The 16222-nt window shown below is 57.2% G+C and overlaps 1 protein-coding gene across 7 annotated transcripts in view; it reads left to right on the top strand.

The window, feature by feature from the left end:
• The first annotated feature begins 264 nt into the window (after positions 1 to 264).
• Positions 265 to 16222, top strand: part of TNS1 (tensin 1) — a 202565-nt gene continuing 186607 nt past the window's right edge. For 3 of the 7 annotated variants that reach the window (XM_043577781.1, XM_043577779.1, XM_043577780.1), the window contains exon 1: positions 265 to 630. In XM_043577781.1, coding sequence (XP_043433716.1) covers positions 535 to 630 — 96 coding nt within the window. In that variant the 5' untranslated portion in view covers positions 265 to 534. Of the gene's footprint in view, positions 631 to 7781; positions 7968 to 16222 lie in introns of those variants that run through there. The other 4 variants (XM_043577782.1, XM_043577783.1, XM_043577778.1 and 1 more) reach the window with 2 other exon arrangements.

The raw sequence follows: 16222 nt of genomic DNA, 5'->3' as shown, positions 1-16222 counted from the left end.
AATCCACACACGCACGCTGGCTCGCACACTCACTGCAGCTCGGAGCACAATGCCGCCGCCGCCGCCGCTCAGCCTCCCAGCGCCGCTGTGCCTTCCTCGCAGGTGGACGCCGGGCGCCTGGCACCGCCTCTGCCGGGTCCCGACCCGCCTCTCCCGCGCGGCCCCGCGAGCCTCCCAAGTTGCCGGGGTGCTTGCGCCCGCCCCCCAGCCCGCCCGAGAAGCAGGCGGGCCGAGGCCGTCTCGCCGAGGGGAGGAGAGAGGGAGCCGCCGGAGGAAGTCCCCGAGGGTGGAAGCGCCCAGCAGCAGCCGGCGCCTCCGGCAGGGGCTTCCGGGGAGATGGAGCCACGTCGGGGCCGCTCCTCCCGCTAGAGGGGGCGGGACACTCGCGCGGCTCCTGCGGGGCTCAGGTTCCGGGAGACCCCGGGGCAGGGCTCTCGCCTCCCTTCTCGCCCCACCCCAACTCGGCGCCCCGAGCGGCGGGTCCACGTGCCCAGACCCTCTCGCCAGCCCGTGGCGCCCACCCTCGGGGTCATCATGACTCGGCTGAGCTGGTGCTTCTCCTGCGTGATCCGATGGGGCAAGTACCTCTTCTCCTGCCTCCTGCCCCTGCGCTTCTGCCTCCGCAGCCAGGTAAAAGTCCTCTGCCTCACCTGGCATCTGTCCCCTCCCTGCACCCCTCCCTCAGACAGGCACTCCGGGCAAGCGGTCTGCTCGGGGGCCAGTGTATCACCCTCCCACCCTCAGGGACACCACCGTCTTGACCATTGTCAGCCTGGCTTTCGTCAGAGTTTGGGGACTCCTGGGGGGCCCCTACCCATGCAATAGGGATACATGAAGGAGGAGTGGCTGCCCCTCCCCAAGCGCACCTTAAGTTTGGTCAGAAGTCTGAAGGATAGTCTTTGGGAAGGCAGTGGAGATTTGGGCACAGAGGAACCTATCTAAGGGTTTAAGCATCCCTCCTAAGTTTCTGTGGGAAGGGAGGACTAGTTCCTGGAAACGTCTCTTTTTCCCCATCGGACTGAGGAGGGGCCAGAGTTAAGGCTGGGGGAGAGCAGAGTGACATGGAAGTGGGGTGTGAGGGGCTGGTGGACTCAGAGGGGCTATCCCAGTAGATGGAAGGACCGGGGAACGGGACAGGGAGAGGATGGGGGCGGGAGGCAGTAGCTGGGTTAGAGAAGGTGGAAGGGTCTGCAGGGATGCAGTGCTATGGGTGGGTGTGTCCTAGTTGAGCATCCTGGGATCCTCCCAGAGGAGAGAAGATCCTTGACAATGTCTTCAGGGTGTGTTTGCCTCTGTGTGTGTGTGTGTGTGTGTGTGTGTGTGTGTGTGCGCGCACGTGTAAGGGGGAGGGTGGGGAAAGGGTGGAGGTGGGGGCATAGGTGGCCAGCAGAGTAGGGAACTGGAAAAACCGCTTGTAACCTCACATTCTCCCCTGGAGGGGCAGAGAGAATCCCCAGGGCATGACTTGAGCCCGTGGAAGCTTCCAATGAGGGGAAGGAATTTAGGGACTGGGGGTCCTATGGCAGGAAACTGATCTTCTGATCTGTTCTGCATTCCTTTGAGAAACTGGAAGGGCCCGTGTCACACTGGGGAAGAGGGGTGTAGTACCCCACTCTGGTTAATTAAGAGTGCCAGCTGCAGAGCCCGTCTGCCTAGCTCAGAATTCTGGCTCTTCCATTTACTAGCTGTGGACCTTGGGCAAGGTGCTTAATCTGGCTGGACCCGAGTTTTCACACAAGTCACATGGGGATGATGAAACTACCTACCCCAGTGAGTCGTTGTGAAGGTTGAATGGGGCAGTACGTTTAAAATGTTTACCAAAGTGCCCACTACGTAGTAGTGTTCCATAAAAATTACGGATATTGTCTTTATTAGTGTGCCTTTCCAAGCAGGGGTCTCCTTCCTTGTAGACCTCCAGACAGGCCAGAACTGGGGTATGTGGGGATGGAGGGATTTCTCCCAGTATCTATTCTCCCCCTCATAGGGAATTGAATGTTCAGCTCCTCCTCCCAGGTGCTGCCTCTGGGCCTCAGTTTCCCTCTCTGCCACTCCGCAGTGGGGAAAAGTGCCAGCAGGCTTCCGCCCCAGTCACCCAAGGTGTGCTTTGAAATCTTCTAGCAAAATGCATTGTCCCCAGTGATTGGCTGGGAGGCAGCCGCTGCAGCTGTGGAGCACGGGACCAGAGCACCATCCACGGTCCAGTGGGCTCTGAGTTCAGATGCTGCGGAGTTGGGTTTTCACATTTGGGAAAAGGCAGCCTGCAGCGGGCAATGGCCACCCAGGACCAGGTCAGTCGGACCCCAGGCTGCTTAGCAATTCCCCCTCCTCATTTGCAGAGGTAGAGGGTGACCTGAACTCCTCCTGGGCCAGGATTAGCACTGGGCACTGGTGGTGGGGGTGGGGGGTGAGGGGCTGGCTGAGCAGGTGCAGTCACCTCCCTCCAGCCAGCCTTTGAGGGCCTGAGTCAGGCAGGAAATTAGAGCTGGGGGAGAGATCAAGATCATTGAGTAGAGCTCTGGGAGAGATTTTATTAAAAATTGTTGGGATTGGGCCCAGACTCTGTCCCCACCTAGGGTGCTGGTGGAGGGGAGGTTAGGGGAAGGGGATGTGAATGATGCTCTTTCCTATGTCAGCTGGGGAAACTGAGGCCCAGGCAGGGCCGGGTTGGAACCTCACCTTTTGTCTCAGGGAGCATCCAGATTTCTGGAATGCAAGGGGGCCACCTCCATCTCATACTAGAGGGGTGGTAGTCACGGGGGCAAGAGGCAAGACCTCCCCTAGCCCACAGGGTGCCTTGGTGGGCTTTGGGATGGATGCCCCATGCTCCGGACTGATGCAGCCCATGCCAGGCTTGGTGACTGGAGTATGGATGGGACTTCAGCCCCCACCTCGCCCCTTGGCTGCACCCTTGTGCGGTGAACATCCTGCGTAGTGGTACATGGAGGCATGCTAGGGCTCCAGCACCCTAGAACTCGAAGGCCAAGTGTGTGTGTGCTGGTGGGAAGCAGGGTGAGGAATCATGGCTTACCCGAAAGGAGGCCCTCTGGGCAGCAGGGGCCAGACCCTGTGCTCACCCACGTCTCGGGCCCCAGGGCTTGCTGGTACTGTGGCCTTTCTCTTCCTGTTGCCTCTTCTAGAGCCACAAGGGAGCCCAGCCCGTCAGTCTCACCCTGAACTGTGCGGCAGCACTCTTTCCTGCCCCCTGCACCTCCCACCGAAGCCAGACCTGGGCAGCTGACCCCCCCTTTGTGGAGCTGCAGCGCCAGCCCTTTGAGAGGGGGTGGCAAGAGAGCTCACATGTCACCACAACATGGGACCTCAACCCCTCGTCCCTGGGTGACCGTACTGCTTGCTACAGGAGCGGCAGGAAAGTTCTCAATTCTCATGAGATGTTGAGTCAGACGCCCTGGTCTCCATTCTCACACACACTAGCTGTGTGACTCTGAACCTTTCTGTGCCTCAGCTTCTGCATCTGTAAAATGAAAGCTGGTGGGAGTCTTAAATACGATACCACAGTGAAGGGCCGAGTTAGTTACTAGTGATCTTTCCCGGGACCAGAGGTGGCGTGGCAGAGGCTGAGGGGACGAAAGCCGACAGATACAGTTGCCGAGTGCTTTGGTGTTAGGATCTGCAGTTGGACGTCAGAGAGGAATTCCAGAGCCGGCAGTGCACCTGCCTATTTGATGGGAGGCCTCTGGGACCGGCTGGGAAGAAGGCCATGGTTTGAGCGGCCCCTGCGTGGAAGGCGGTGGGCTGTGGCATTGGTAGGAAGCTGAAAGCCAGACTCTGGTCTGATAGTGACCGGAAGGCAGGCTGCTTAGGAGAACGTGTAGGGCCTGGGACGCACAGGTTGGGGGCTCTGTTCCTGACCCGCTGGCTCTGTGACCTCCCTCCACTGCAGGGCTGTCATCTGATAACCAAGGAAGCTGGATGAGGTCAGCTGTGCCCCAAAGGCCAGACTCTCCCAGTGGATATGTTTGACTGACAGAATGGTTTCTTTAAAAAAACCAGCGTGGCGAAATTTGCTTTTTTGTTCATATTTGGTATAAAAGACTTTATACGATAATATAGATTTGGGGCCTCTCTCGGCAGATCAAAAGATCTGATGGTATGGGCTCACGTCCCTGATGCCACAGTGGCTGTCACTGAGAAGCGTGTGTCCCCTTTAGCTGGGGCTGCCGTCTCGAGGTCACCAGAGACCCCTCTTCTTTGCCTTCTCTAGTGCCCCTGAGAGCTCTGGCCTGTGACCCTTCTAGTCACCCTGACTGTGGCTGCTAGCTGAGCCAGAGGGTCTTTCCGCCTCCGATGGTCTATGACTTTCACGTCTGTGCTGGTGGTGACAGAGGAAAGGCTCAGTGCCACCATCGGAGATGGGCTGGACAACAAACAGGAAGAACTTTTTGATGGATGAGTGTCGAGAGATAGGAGGAATTCATTGGAGGGAACTTGGTGGCATCAAAGAAGGTGCAGCTGGAAGGGGCCTTGGAGGCCATCAGCTCGGCCGTTTTGCAGGTGAGGCAACTGAGGGTGGGAGAGTGTCAGGCTTATAAAGCCCTTTTTAGCTTCATTCCTGCCCTCACTCACCCATCTCTCCGCGTCAGCTCAGTTCACCTCCCACCGGCGCTGGCCCTAGAGCCTGCAGAACTGTTTCTTCCGTTGACTGCTGGGTCTGGATCTGGAGACCCACTAGCAGGAAGTGCTCTGCGTGCAGGTGGGGGAGACGAGTGGAACACAAACCAGGCCACAGCAGTGGGGAGGCAGTGGGGTGGTGTGGCACAGGGCGGTGGCAGGTTCTGAGGCTTCTGGGATCCCAGTCTGGAAAATCCAGCTGGTCCGCTGGCGTGTACCTGATGTCTGCTGCAGACAAGACCCTGGTGCAAGCGAGAGGCGGGGAACCCCATACTGAGCACGAGTGTTCTGGCCTCCTGAGAGTCTGCAGCCTGAGAGAGCTCAGAGGCAAGGGAGGGGGTGGCAGGAAGAGACGGTACTGAAGATGGGTGGGTATCGTGGGCATGTGCAAAGGTGTGCAGGCTGGACTGCCCAAGGCCTTTTCAAGGGGGCCAGAGGGGGAGAGAGGGAAGGATTGGGAAGTTAGATGCTAGCTGTAGGAAAATAGGTTAGGACCCATTGATTGACAGATTGACTCATTCATTCTTTAATCAGGTCTGGTACCTGCTGTATGCCAGGCTCTGGGGATATAAAGCACAGGACGTGTCCTTGCCCAAGGAGCTCTCCCCTTGCGTGGGTGGGGGAGGGAGCGCCAGGCTGTGCAGGATGAATAATGGGTAACGAGCCCCAAACAAGGGGTCGTTGCAGAGTTAAAGACACCTCAGGTGGCAGAGTTTAACATTAAACTGGCTGGATGGTGGTTAGGTAGCAGGAAGGACTTCCCAACAGTGAGAGGTTAACATACAGGAACAGACCCCCAGAGGCTTGGAAAAGAGAGATGGGAGCCTTCTGGGGGAGGGTTCTTCCAAGGGGACCTGCGGCACTAGGGCCCTTCCCACCTGTTTTTAGTCCCAGCTGGGGAGGACTGGGGAAGGCGCTGGCCTAGAGGCTGCAGGGCCCCTTTGGGCTTTGTGGGAGGCAGACAAATTGCTGTCACTGTGACTTGGTCCTCAGTTTTGTTTTCCAGCATTTCTGGGAAGCTGCAAGGTAATTTCTCAGAACTTCTGTGATAGCTGCTGGGAGGCACATTTTCTAGTGACGCCAGCAGGAGAGGGCGGTGGGAGCAGGCAGGGGGGATGGGTGGGCGTGGGTACTGGGGTGTCAGGACGTGGCCGGCTGAGCCCTTGAAGTGGTGGGAAGGCTGGCAGGGCTGGTGGTGGTGGTTGGGGGGTGGGTGGGTGGGCTCCAGGCGCTCAGAGAGGCCTCCTGCAAACCACTCCTCCTTGCTTGCCCCTACGCTTGGGTCAGCAGAGGGTGGGAGGGCCTGCAGGAGTGTCTGTGGATGCCCCCAACGGGCTTGGTAGGGAGGTGGCTGGGGTGAGGGGGCTGAAGGGTATTATGACGCTGCAGGGCATGCAGTGTGGGGGCAAAACCCTTTGCAGCTCAGTAGCTCTGCAGAAGCACTTGGAGCAGGAGGAGCAGGGACTCCTGATTCCTCACCCCATCCCCCTGAGCAGAACAAAGACTTAGGCACCTGCTCCAGGAAGGACCAGAATCAGACACCTTGCTTCAGTGTCCTCCCCTGACTTCTTAGAACACCAAACGATAAGAATGTCAGTCCCTTGTGCAGTGCACAACCCGTGTTTCTGTGTGTGGCAGCCTTTCCCCAGAGGAAATGTGAATGTTTCCCTCTCTTTTTGGAGTTTCCCAGGTAAATGTCTTGGCTGGACTGTGGGCTGGGAGTCAACATACCTGCTGGGCAGGTCCGGCTGAGGGGAGAGGCCGGTTGTAGAGACTGAGCCCTGGGGATGCACTGTGTGTGGTGCTGACAGAGAGTGGCAAGGGCATGCTCTTGGGTGAGTGGGGGAGCGAGGCCGGGAATTTGTAACCCTTTGTACATGTGGCCGGGGGCGTATACAGCGCACTCGTGCATGTGCGTAGGAGCTCAAGCGAGAGGACTTTTTTGCTAGGTTACTCAATCCAGGAAAATGGTCTCAGAGTGCTCTGGGTGGGGCCCTGTGCTCGGCATTTTGAGTGTTTATATGAGTTGGACTCTGTGTCCTGATGTGTGTGTCTTCAGAAGGGGGTGGGGCTGAGCCCTCTTTCCCTCCCCTGGAAGGCTCCAAAAAGCAGAATGGGTGATTCACCAGCCCCACCCACTCTCACTTGGTCCAGCCTCGGCCAGAGCTCAAAGAGGAAAGTCTTTGGGGGAAAGGTGGGGGGTGGGTGGGGGGATGGATCCAGACAATGAGAGCCTGAGCAGATTTTGCTGGATTCGCCTGCAGTGCTCCCTGGGAATACACTTAGATTCTGTACCCTACTTTTTACCCCTCTCTGGACCCCAAACTATTGCCCTGAGCTAAGGTGGGGGGAGGGGAGGGCTGGCCAGGAAGGGGGACACTGTGGGGGAGAAGTAGGCGGGTGGAATGGTGGGAGGTGAAAACCGGGCCCAGGGAGGGGGAGCCAGGGAGGTGGAGGAGGAAGTGGGGAAATGCAAACCAAATGTTGGCCCAGGGTACAGTCAAGAAAAACAGACTCTTGCAGGAGCCTGGAGCGGGGCTCCCTTTAGGAAGGGCAGGAAGGGCTGGGACAGATGTTTGGAGAAAAGAAAGAAAGAAGGAAAAAAAAAGAAGTAGGAAACAAATTGGAATGAAATCCACAGCCTGGAGGCAGGGCCATTCTCCCACAGTCTCTGGCCTGGTTTCTCTTGTGTTAAGGCCTGTGTTAAGGCTGAGTGTGTGCGAATAAATGTGCCTTCCCAGGGCGGGAGAACGTGCATCTGTACTCAGAGATGGGATGGGGCCAGGGAACCCCAGGATATACAGACTGTGTCTGTCTGTCTGTTCATCAGTGGTCTGGGGGTGGGGAGGGGGGCTCCACAGTGAGGACAGCAGACTCCAGGCCACCGGCATCAGATCAGAAGGTGGAGGAATTTTTGGTGGCTCACCGGGGTTGTATGTCTGGAGGTGTGTGTGTGGGGAGTGCAGGGTGGACGGTGATGGCTTGTGGGGGGGGGGGGGCTGTCTCCAGTAGCTGTCCCTTTGCCCCGTCTCCTTCACACCCCCTGCAAAGCAGGGCTTCTGACCCCCAACGCCACCAGCCACCAGCGGAGCCTGGAAGGAGGGAGGAGACTGGAGGCTGGGACAAGGGGGTGGAGTGGGGGGAGGAGGAGGAAGGGAGGGAGGGCGAGAGGCCCGACAGATGCTGGCTGGAGGAGCAGCGGCCTCATTCTCAGAGCTGCCTTCTGCCTGCTCCGTGAAGGCTGTGAGCTCAGGGGGGCCGTGTGCAGGCTCCGGGCTTGGCCCGAGCGACGGGACCCACCAAAGATGACGTGGATCTGTCTGTCCTGCATGCTCTGGGTAGGTCTGGCTGCTTTAGCTAGGAGGTTGTACCCCCCACCCCCGGTCTTATCCTTAGGCTGAGAGCCAGTGGTGGTCGGGTCTTTGGGGGGGAATGGAGGTTGGTGGTGAGGGCGGAGGCCTCTCTGCCTCTAAGTGACAGAAGGACAGACTGACTTGGGCAGGCCCTCAGCCGTAGTCCTTCCCCATCAACAGGGCCTAGGCCCTGGTTCTCGTGGTTGGCACATCCCCCCCTCTACCTCTCTGGCCTCCACTTGAGTGCAGGAGCTGCAAGTAGAAGAAAGAACAAGAAGTTTGTTTCTTTTTGGGGCCCCTCCTGCCTGCCGCCCCCACCCCCTGCCATCTTGGGGAGGGGTGGGGGGGAAATTCTTCACCCCCTGGGTTGCTCAGCCCAAACTGGAGAAGGTGGCTGTGCTAGGGGCCCAGGGAACAGGAGACACTGACCTAGCAAATGTAACCTGGGAAAGCCTGGCTGCAAAGAATTCTGCTGGGATTCCATCACTTCTGTCCCTTCTCCACTGCCTTTCAGCCTCTACCCACTGCCATCCCTTCCTCTCTAGGCCTCCCATCCTTACGGACACCCCTGCCGCCCCTCCCCTCCTGCCCAGGGGAGGAAACCCCTGCCTCGTCCTCCTCCCTGGTTGAGGAAGGTGTGGGTTGAGGTGAGGGTGCTGAGGTGTGGGCAGGCAGGGCTGGGGGGGGGGGCACATGAGGTTAAAAGCCTCGTGGGAGAGATGGGGGCTGGGAGAGTCCCGGCTGTTGCAAGAGGGGTGAGGGCAGGGGCAGGAGACCCCTTCCCTAGAGGGGCTACTTGGCTGTCTGGGCTGGGCGAAGGCATGCACAGGGGTCAGGAGGGCGGGGAAGCCATCCCCGGCTGAGGTTCATGTCGTCTCAAAGAGAGTGATGACTGGTTTTGGGGGAGGGAGCTTTAGACCCGGATCCAGATGTGGCCTTTCCTGCCCCTTTCCCTGTTCTGGCCAGGCCCTAGGCAAGCTCAGTCTGAGGACAACCGTGGGACATCAGACTTGGGTAGCCAGGTGTACTTGGGACAGAGGGGGGAAGGGTGGGAGACGGGGCTGGGATGAGGGGCTTTGGGTGGAGTGTGGGGCTTTGGGGCAGGCGTGGGTCTGAATAGTAGACTGAGGGTGCCTGGAACATCCTGCACACGGGTTGCATCAGTGGTTTGCCAGGCTGATGTTGACATCTGTAAAATGGGAGCTTTGGCCAAGTTCATCTCTCTAAGGTCTTCCGGCTTCTCTCAGATGAGCTTACAGTGCTGAGGACTGAGGTGGGCAGTGGGGGAGCCCTGCAGGGGGGACAGATGGCAGTTAGATTTCCAGGGATGATAGGCTGCTGTGGATGGAGGAAGGGCCACCCCTGCTCAGAGGTCGTGGGGAAAGTCCTTCATCCTGACAAGCCTCAGTTTCCCCGTGGGTGAAATGAAGATGCTAAAGGGGCATTGCAGAGAGGTAGGCATGTGTACCCTATGGATCTTACTGTCCTTTCTAAGAGTTGGGAGAAGGTGCTGTTGACCTAAGGGAGGTACGGGCGCTGTGACTTTGGTGCCTCTAAGCCCCTCCCCTGCCCCCTCTCCTGGTGCCTTCCCAGCCCTGTCCCTCCTGGCCCTGTGGGACAGCCCAATGGGCACTCGTCTACGGGATGGGGAAGAGCTGAGGGAGTGGGCTGGGCAGAGGGGGTGGCCGTTGCCAGGGTGAGCTGCAGTCTGGGGAAGTGTGGACTGGACCGAGGGCCCCATTCTGGCTGTGTCCAGGCTGTTGTCTCCCCCCTCCCTCACAGCTGCACGGGTAGTTGTACCGGCAAACTTCCTCTCTTCTGGGTGGGCCTTGGTGGGACTGGGGTGTGTGTTTCCGGCAGGGAATGGAGGGGTAGATGGCACCAGTTATGGAGATGGGGCACAGAAGCCCTGGAGACCTTGCCAGGGGGGCTGCTTCTGCCTTGAAAGGCACCTGGTGGTGGGAAATGCGTGGACTCTGATACTAGACAGGCCTCAGTTAAAATCTTAGTTCTATTACTTGCTAGATGGGCAGCCTTGGGTAAAACAGTTCCCTTTGTGAGTCTCAGTTTCCTGATCTGTAAAGTGGGAATAATAAAACACACCTTGTATAGCTGGGATGAGCACAGAGGTAATGTATGTCAAAAGATCAGGTACCCAGGCACACAGTAGGTGCTCAGTAGATGCTGGTCCTTCCCCCTCTCGGAAACCTTGGCTCGTGGGATCCCCTGTATCCCAGATCTCATGTGCAGGGAGGATCTACCTGGGATGGCTGTTGTTGGCCGGGACCCCACCTCTGAGGCTCCCGACTGCCCAGGGCCTGGGGCCAAGAACTAGCTGGGTCTGCAGTTATTCTGGGGCCAAGAACTAGCTGGGTCTCCAGCTTAGGAAGGTAAACTGAGGCATGGTCTGGAAGAGATGTCTTGTGCCCTAGTGTGAGTGCATGATTGTCTATGTGTGCACATGTTCCCGGACAGGGATAGCTACAGATGTTTCATCCAAGAAGCAACGTATCTGCAGGGTATAGTTTTCACAAGCTCTAGGAATGAAACAAATATCACTTTATTAGCTGAGGGGCAGAGCTACATAATCTGCATGACTTGATTCTCTCATCAAATGCTCCCGTTTATTTCTACATATCCGAGTATGGTTTATTTAGAAAATAATACATGCCCATTAATTGAGGCTTTTTGATGTTATGCCGATTGAGTTAGAGCCACTCTATCCTCTGGAACTGGAAGGAACGCCTCAAGGGTGGTGGGGCTGAAAGAGACACCAGGCCGTGGCGGGGAGTGGCGAGGGTGCCCAGCCCTGCCCTGAGTAAGCCACGTGGCCTCTGGCTGGCCACTCGACTTTTCTGGACCTCGCAGAAGTGTGGATAGTATTTTCTGAGGCCATTTCCAGCTGCAGACAACGAAGTGTTCTCTGTTCTGGAGTTGATGCTCTTCCCGGTGCTAAGCACATATTTTTTTCAGAAGGGTCCTCACGAGCCCTCAGGTTCTCAGCGTGCAGTTTCTGCCACATAGACCCCAGTCTCACCTTCTGGTCCTGAATTTGCTGTCTCTGGAGTTTTGTTTGCCCGTGAGGGCTGTGCCCACCCGGGGCCTCCTGATAAGCAGGGTTTGGGACCTAGGCTGGGCTGGATGAGATTGACCAGGGTCTGAAGCAAACCCCTCCTTGGGCAAAGCTTTTCGGAATGACATTTGAGGCACAAAGTCAGAGACAAGTACCTCACTGTCTTTCTGCAGTGTTCAAAGGAAGTGCTGTGTGCTGGCTGACAGTGCTGTGCCTGGCCTTGGTCCCGGCCTCGCTACTTGCTGGCTGTGTGCCCTTAGACAAGTAGCTTTACATCTCTGTGCCTCAGTTTCCCCACCTACCTGTAGGGTTGTTAGATTTCAAATGAGCTAATAGACCCACACATTTGGAACAGTGTCTCTCACACAGTCAGGGCTCAAGAAATGTCAGCTCTTATCGTAAGATGGCATGTTTTCAAAGCCACCCAGCAAGCTAGACTCAGGACTAGAACCTGGGTCTCCTGGTCCCCCATCAAGGGCTTTCCACTCTGGGACTCCTTCAGGGTAGGGTGTGTGGAGTCGATGTGAATGGGGCCAGGAGAACGATGTGAAGGCAGAGAACAATCAAGGCCTTCCCCTGCAGACAGCACACACAATGCTCAGAACACGGCCTCTGGAGCCAGCCTGCCTGGGTCCAAATCCTGACTCTGCCACTGGATAGCTGTGGTGGTCAGACAAGTTATTTTGCCTCTCTCTGCCTATCTTGTGTACAGTTCCTCGACTTAAACAATTTCGTTTGAACCTCAGTGTGATTCCGTAAGGCACGAAGGGCAGGGACGACAAGTACCAGTTTCCAGCCATGGTGAAGGGGACCCACAGAGGGTAGGTGGCTTGCCCAAGGCCACATGGCCGCTGGGTTCAGTGTTCCTGGACAGGGAAGGTGAGGGCCGGTGCGGGGTGAGGGGTGTTGGAGCTCTGGTTAAAGGGGGTTGGGGGCGAGCAGCGAGGGGTACGGGCTGGTGTTGGGGAAGTACCGTGTGTGATGGAGAAAACCGTCCGGCCATTGGGCCATGTTGGCACCCGCCTGCCCACCCACTGCCTGTCCATCCATTTCATGGATGATGATGGGGTTCCACTTTCTTCAAGAAGCTTGCAGATCTTGGGCTGATGATTACAAGAAGATGGGTGTTGCCAAGAGGGAAGCTGTCGGTGTAGGTTAGGGGGTACCTAACCTGGATTGGCAGAGGCAGAGGTGTTAGGAAAGGCCTCTTGGGAGGCCTTTAATGCAGAGGTGAAGCTGAGAGCTCGGAAGTCCAAGTACAGCAAATGAAGATAGTTGTGGATGGATAGGACAGGGTCAACTAGCCAGAATATGGCCTTTGGGTAGAGGGGCACTGACGATGTGACTGTCAGGGCTCCTAGAGATGGCCAGGATGGGCCACTTCCGGCACACTGTTACAGATGATGGCAGTGAGGTGGCTAGGGACTTGGGACCTTGCCTCAGTCAGACCTGGATTCGAATCTTTGTTCCATCCTGCCCTACCTGTGTGTCTGGAGTAAGCTCCTCACCTCATCGTCACTGTGAGGGGTCCGTGAGGGACTCCGTGGCAGCCTCTTGCCGCGGCACCAGCCCATGAATGTGGCTCAGACTATCCCATCCCTGTGTCCTTCCACCCCGGGAAGGGTGGGCACCAAAAGGGACCTGGGACTTGTTGATCAGGAGCGTTGGGATGTGGTTTGTGAAGGAGCCGAGCGGGGCAGAGAGAGGCCAGCTGAGGGGAGAGATCATTCAGCTCAGGGGACCGAGTCAGGGGCTGAGTCCTGGGCTCCCACGCCTCCCATGCTCCTCTGTCACCTGGAAGGAACTCAGTCAGTGCCGCCCCCTGCCCTCCTCCCTCCGCAGAGATGCAGGGCTACTCACAGTCAGAGAGCTTTCTTCTGAGCTTGGATCGGTGGCTGGTGAAGGGGGTGACCTGTGTCCTCTCCCCGAGGGCAGGTCAGTGGGGTACAATTACACGGGGAACTGAGGCCAGGCATCAACTCCATTCAATTCGCTCCTTCTTTAGGGATCACACTGTTCCAGCACCTGAGGGACATGGAGCAGAAGTACCGGCAGACACGTGTACCTGGGGAGCTAGTCTAACGTGCACGCACACGTGTGCACACACACACACACACACGCATACACACGCAGGAGTAACAGACAAGGTGAAACGTAGCCCATACCTAGGGAGCATTTACTATGTGCCAGGTGCTGTTCCCTTGGCTTTTCAGGCATTGTCTCACAAAGCTATGGGTGGTTACTATTATCAGCCCATTTAACTAAAGGGAGGCAGACAGGGGTTCAAACACTTGCCTGGGGCCACCCAGCTAACAAGGGAGGGGAGGGACAGTCACATTGCACAGAGTCCTATGATGCAGCCCCAGGAAAACACAACCAGGAGAGGAAGGGATACCTGGGTTGGGGGTGGGGGGCGGTGCTTAGCCTGAACTGAATCCTGAGGAAACTGAGAGACCTCCTGCCAAAGAGCCTAGATAGAGTCTTCGAAACAGGGAAATCAAAAGGAGGAGTAATGTGTCCAGATGAAAGAAGATGAAAGAAACCTAGCAACGAAATGTAATACGGGGCTCTGCCTGAATCCTGAGTGCAAAAGAAAAACAAAACCAACGGCCCAGCTCTGAGGGATGTTAATGGGGCAAAAGGGGAAATGAGAATATGAATTCACTATTAGATAATAGTACCACATTGGTGTGGAACTTCCTGCGTGTGAGAATCAGTGGGGCTTGTGTAGGGGCAGAGACAGAGAGGGAGCGCGGACCCAAGTGGCACATCACTAACAAACGGTGAATCACGGCCACGGAACAAGCATGCTCGTCTTTTCCAGAGCTTTTACGCTTTTCAAAACACCAAAAGAAGGCAGCAGTGGAGAGACTGAATCTGAGCCGGTGGTGTGTGGGGGAGGGTATGGGGAAAATCTCCCTGAGGGGGTGAAGTTTGGATGAGGCCTTCCAGGATGAGGACAGAAGCCTAGAAGCTTGGCCAGCTGAGAAGGGAGGACGGGCATTTTGGGAGGAGGCAACAGCAGAGCAGAGGCTCAGAGGTGGACACAGGGCAGGGAGTCGGGGAGTGGGGTGTGGGGATTGAGATGGCGGGGTGGGCTGCTTACGGATCAAGGCTGCTTCCCCGGCTGGCTTGAGGGAGTCCGGGTTTCATCTTGGATTCATGGGTAGGCATGGAAGCATTCTGGGGGGAGTGGGGGCGTCAGGGACCTCATAGAGCTGTGCTCCTTAGAGGCTGCACAGAGGCTATGTGGGGAGCAGGGGCCCGGTGTCAGGGGACCAGAAGGCTGTTGCGGTAGCTGTGGGTTGAAGTGACGAGGCCTTCAATAGGGCAACGGCCCTGGAATCAAAAAGTACAGGAGGGCTGAGAGTGTTCAGGAAGCAAAATTCAGAGTCTGGCAGCTGGTTGGATTGGAGGGTGGAGGGCCAGGAGTTGGGGGGTGACTCAGAGTTTTCCACCCAGGCGACCAAGAACACTGTCAGGCCATTAGCTGGCTAGCAGATTGCAGGTGGTGGTGGGTGGGTAAGGAACTTTGGTGTGTATGTGAAGGGAAGTGGGGTTGGGGGAAGTTTGCTCTTGAGGTGACCGGGGTCTCCCAGATGCCAGCCTGTGGCTCCTTGGGGAGTCTGAGTCTCCTCCACAGAAATGCCAGCCGATGCCAGCCGGGCAGCCTAGCACAAGACTGCCTGATGTGGACTGGTGGGTGGCCAGCAAGCAGGGCAAGGCCTGCCCTAGGCCTGCTTTTTGGTGACTCTCTTCCCTGAGGCTCACTGGCTGCATAGACTTCTGCCCTCTGGCCACATCCTCCAGGGCTCCTAGCCTCAGGGCATAGGGAACCTAGTGGGGATAGGGCTGGGGAAGTTTCTCTGGAGGGGGCAGGAACTCCTGAGCTGGAGGACCCCTAGGGCTGCCAATCCCCTTTCACTCCCCACCCCCACCCCATCACACTCTGCCCCCACGGGGCAGGGAGGAACCAACAATCAGCCTTTCCCACCCCGGGGCCCAGGACTCCCGCCAAATCTGTCGCAGCCAGATGTGCCCCGCCCCTCTGGCTGGGATGTATCTGGCAGGCAGGCTTGGCTGAATGGACGGTGGGAAAGAGAGGATCCCCCTGAGGCCCAGGAAAGCTCTCTGATGCTGGGTGGGCTTGTCACAGGGGCAGGGGGCTCTGGGCTCCGAGGGTGGGGAAGTATGACTTCTGGGCTGGGACCCCTTCCCTTTTCCGGGCTCTGGCTCTTGAGGGAAGTGGGTGTTGGAGAGATCGGGGAGCTCCTGTTGTGTCTTCTGTGTCCCCCTAGTTTCTCCCAGGCCCTCTAGGAGCTAATCCAGCTAGGAAGGGTGGGGAGTGCTTTGTGAGGCTGTCTGCCACCTGTCAGGAAAAATGATGAGCACTGTCACAACAAGTGGTTACCCCCGCACAGAGTTTTGCACTTCATGGGCTCGTTCACATCCTCTGCCTGTATCTGCAGAGTAACTCTGGGGGAAGGCAGTGAAGGTACCTGACCCCCATGTTTTTTCTTTGTCTGGATTTTAACATGTGGTCGTTGGGAAGTTCTCGTACCCCCTTGAGTCTAATCTTGTGTCCTTGTGACTTCTGCCCGCCCCCCACCGAGTTTTGTTTTGTTTTCAGTAACTTCATAGATCACGTCTGGTTCATTCTTACCGTGACAGCTCCTTCAGATATTTGAAGACATAAGGTTCACCCACCCTAGACTTTCTCCTCCAGCAAACTGGGAAATCTTCATACCTCTGTGGGTGACCCTTTCAATGAAACTGCCGGATACCCATTGGCTAGCCGGTGAGCCGATACTGTAAAGTGGAGGTCACAGTCTGGAGCCACTTGCCTGGGGTTGGCCAAGCTGGCCTCCTCACTCCCACCTGGGTTCCCTAGACTCTCACAGAGGGGTGATATCTCATGAGACATCTCTCTGTGTCACCATGAGCATGTCCTGCCCTCCGTTCCTCCAATCCCTTCATCTCAAACGGGCCCATTGTTCCCCCGCTCTGTCTATACTCAGAGGATCTTGTCCAAACCCGTCACTTCTATCTGGGGCCTGTGAGAACCAGAGAAGGTCACTGATGTTCTCAAGGTCACCAGCCTAGAGATTCCCATCCCAGCACTCCTTGAGCCAGAGAGCCAGAATGGGGTGGGGGTGAGGGGCAGGAG

The sequence above is a fragment of the Prionailurus bengalensis genome, chromosome C1 (assembly GCF_016509475.1).
Source record: "Prionailurus bengalensis isolate Pbe53 chromosome C1, Fcat_Pben_1.1_paternal_pri, whole genome shotgun sequence".
In the NCBI taxonomy this organism is placed as follows: Eukaryota; Metazoa; Chordata; class Mammalia; order Carnivora; family Felidae; genus Prionailurus; species Prionailurus bengalensis.
Note: the sequence above shows the minus strand (reverse complement) of the source record. Positions and strands in the feature narration are given on the sequence as shown.